The 1,908-nt window shown below is 37.3% G+C and overlaps 2 protein-coding genes across 2 annotated transcripts; both read right to left on the bottom strand.

Moving 5' to 3' along the window:
* Positions 1-404: 404 nt before the first annotated feature.
* LOC106943712 (gastrula zinc finger protein XlCGF8.2DB-like) lies at positions 405-1,010 on the bottom strand (the record flags this gene model as incomplete). Its single annotated transcript, XM_015027021.1, has 3 exons — positions 405-512; positions 765-815; positions 858-1,010. Coding segments are annotated over 3 exons (312 nt in total), but the record flags the coding sequence as incomplete, so codon positions are not given.
* Positions 1,011-1,046: 36 nt separating this feature from the next.
* LOC106943711 (gastrula zinc finger protein XlCGF26.1-like) lies at positions 1,047-1,712 on the bottom strand (the record flags this gene model as incomplete). The annotated part of the gene is made up of 1 exon (XM_015027019.1): positions 1,047-1,712. A coding segment is annotated over exon 1 (651 nt), but the record flags the coding sequence as incomplete, so codon positions are not given.
* Positions 1,713-1,908: the final 196 nt, after the last annotated feature.

Raw genomic sequence — 1,908 nt, 5'->3', positions numbered from 1 at the left:
AGTTCTCGTGTGAACATTGAGAGCAGATTTTAAAGCGAAACACCTGTTACAGATCACACACATAAAAGGCTTTTCACCTTTGTGAATCGCAGTGTGCTGAGTTAAAAGCTGTTTTTGATGAAAACATTTTCCACAGGTCTTGCATGAAAACGGTTTTTCACCTGTGTGAATCCTCATGTGCTGAGTTAATTGAGATTTTACTTTATAACATTTTCACAGTTCACACATGAAAACGGCTTTTCACCAGTGTGAATCCTCATGTGCTGAGTTAAAGTCAGTTTTTGACTAAAACTTTTTCCACAGTTCACACATGAAAATGGCTTTTCACCAGTGTGAATCATCATGTGCCGAGTTAAATCTTGTTTTTGACTAAAACCTTTTCCACAGTTCCCACATGAAAATGGCTTTTCACCAGTGTGAATTGTCATGTGCTGAGTTAATAGCGGTTTTTGACTAAAACTTTTTCCACAGTTCCCACATGAAAACGGCTTTTCACCAGTGTGAATCCTCATGTGCTGAGTTAAATGTTCTTTTCGTCTAAAACTTTTTCCACAGCTCCCACATGAAAACGGCTTTTCACCAGTGTGAATCATCATGTGCCGAGTTAACTCCTGTTTTTGTCTAAAACTTTTTCCACAGCTCCCACATGAAAACGGCTTTTCACCAGTGTGAATCATCATGTGCTCAGTTAAATTAACTTTGTGACGAAAACTTTTTCCACAGTTCACACATGAAAATGGCTTTTCACCAGTGTGAATCCTGATGTGCTGAGTTAAATCCGGTTTTAGCCTAAAACTTTTTCCACACCTTCCACATGAAAACNGAGTAAAACTTTTTCCACAGTTCACACATGAAAACGGCTTTTCACCAGTGTGAATCATCATGTGCCGAGTTAACTCCTGTTTAAGACTAAATCTTTTTCCACAGGTCACACATGAAAACGGCTTTTCTCCAGTGTGAATCCTCATGTGCTGACTTAAATGCTGTTTTTGAGTAAAACTTTTTCCACAGTTCACACATGAAAATGGCTTTTCACCTGTGTGAATCATCATGTGCTTAGTTAAATCCTGTTTAAGACTAAAACTTTTTCCACAGTTCACACATGAAAACGGCTTTTCACCTGTGTGAATCATCTTGTGCCGAGTTAAAAGCTGTTTAAGACTAAAACTTTTTCCACAGTTCACACATGAAAACGGCTTTTCACCCGTATGAGTTCTAATATGATGATTGAGAGTATATATGGCAGTGAAACGTTTTCCACAGGTCTCACATGAGAAAGGTCTTCTTCTTTCCTGATTCTGGTTCTCAGCCTCAGCAGCTTCCTGAAAGATGACTTGGTTCCTGTTTGGTTCTGATTCAGTGTGGGATGTTTGCTCATCAACAGGAACCAACATGCAGGTATCAGTCTCCTGTTTTAACTCAACCTGTTCTCCATCCTGACTGCAGTAAACGTCTTTCTCTTCCACTTTTAACTGCTGATGTTCTAGATCCTCCTGCTCTTTTTTTATCTGATGATCTTCTGGTTCTTCTTGTTCTTGTTTCACCTGCAGAGGTTCTAACTCCTCCTGGTCCAGAGTGGATCTCCTCTCCTGTTTACATAGCTCCTCCTTATAAACGTTACATTGTTGGTGATCTAGAGAAGAAAACAGAAAAAAAGAGGAATTGTTAACTTTATTTAAGTAAATGAGAGAAGACATTCAGACAGTAACAAACCCATTTAATCCCAAATTTATAATTGTATTTTTTTTAATTAAGTGCAAGTTGTAATTATTCCTATTATTTAGGAATTATTACATTTTATATTGGTTATGGTCGTGAAATGTTGGTTTTATATTCAGAATTTATTGTTGCCAGTGGGAAACTATGTAAACTAATTTATACTAATCTAACCTATTTATACATACAAAA

Source organism: Poecilia latipinna, unplaced genomic scaffold, assembly GCF_001443285.1.
Source record: "Poecilia latipinna isolate Pla-1442-1.1 unplaced genomic scaffold, P_latipinna-1.0 Scaffold5753, whole genome shotgun sequence".
Lineage (NCBI taxonomy): Eukaryota > Metazoa > Chordata > Actinopteri > Cyprinodontiformes > Poeciliidae > Poecilia > Poecilia latipinna.
Note: the sequence above shows the minus strand (reverse complement) of the source record. Positions and strands in the feature narration are given on the sequence as shown.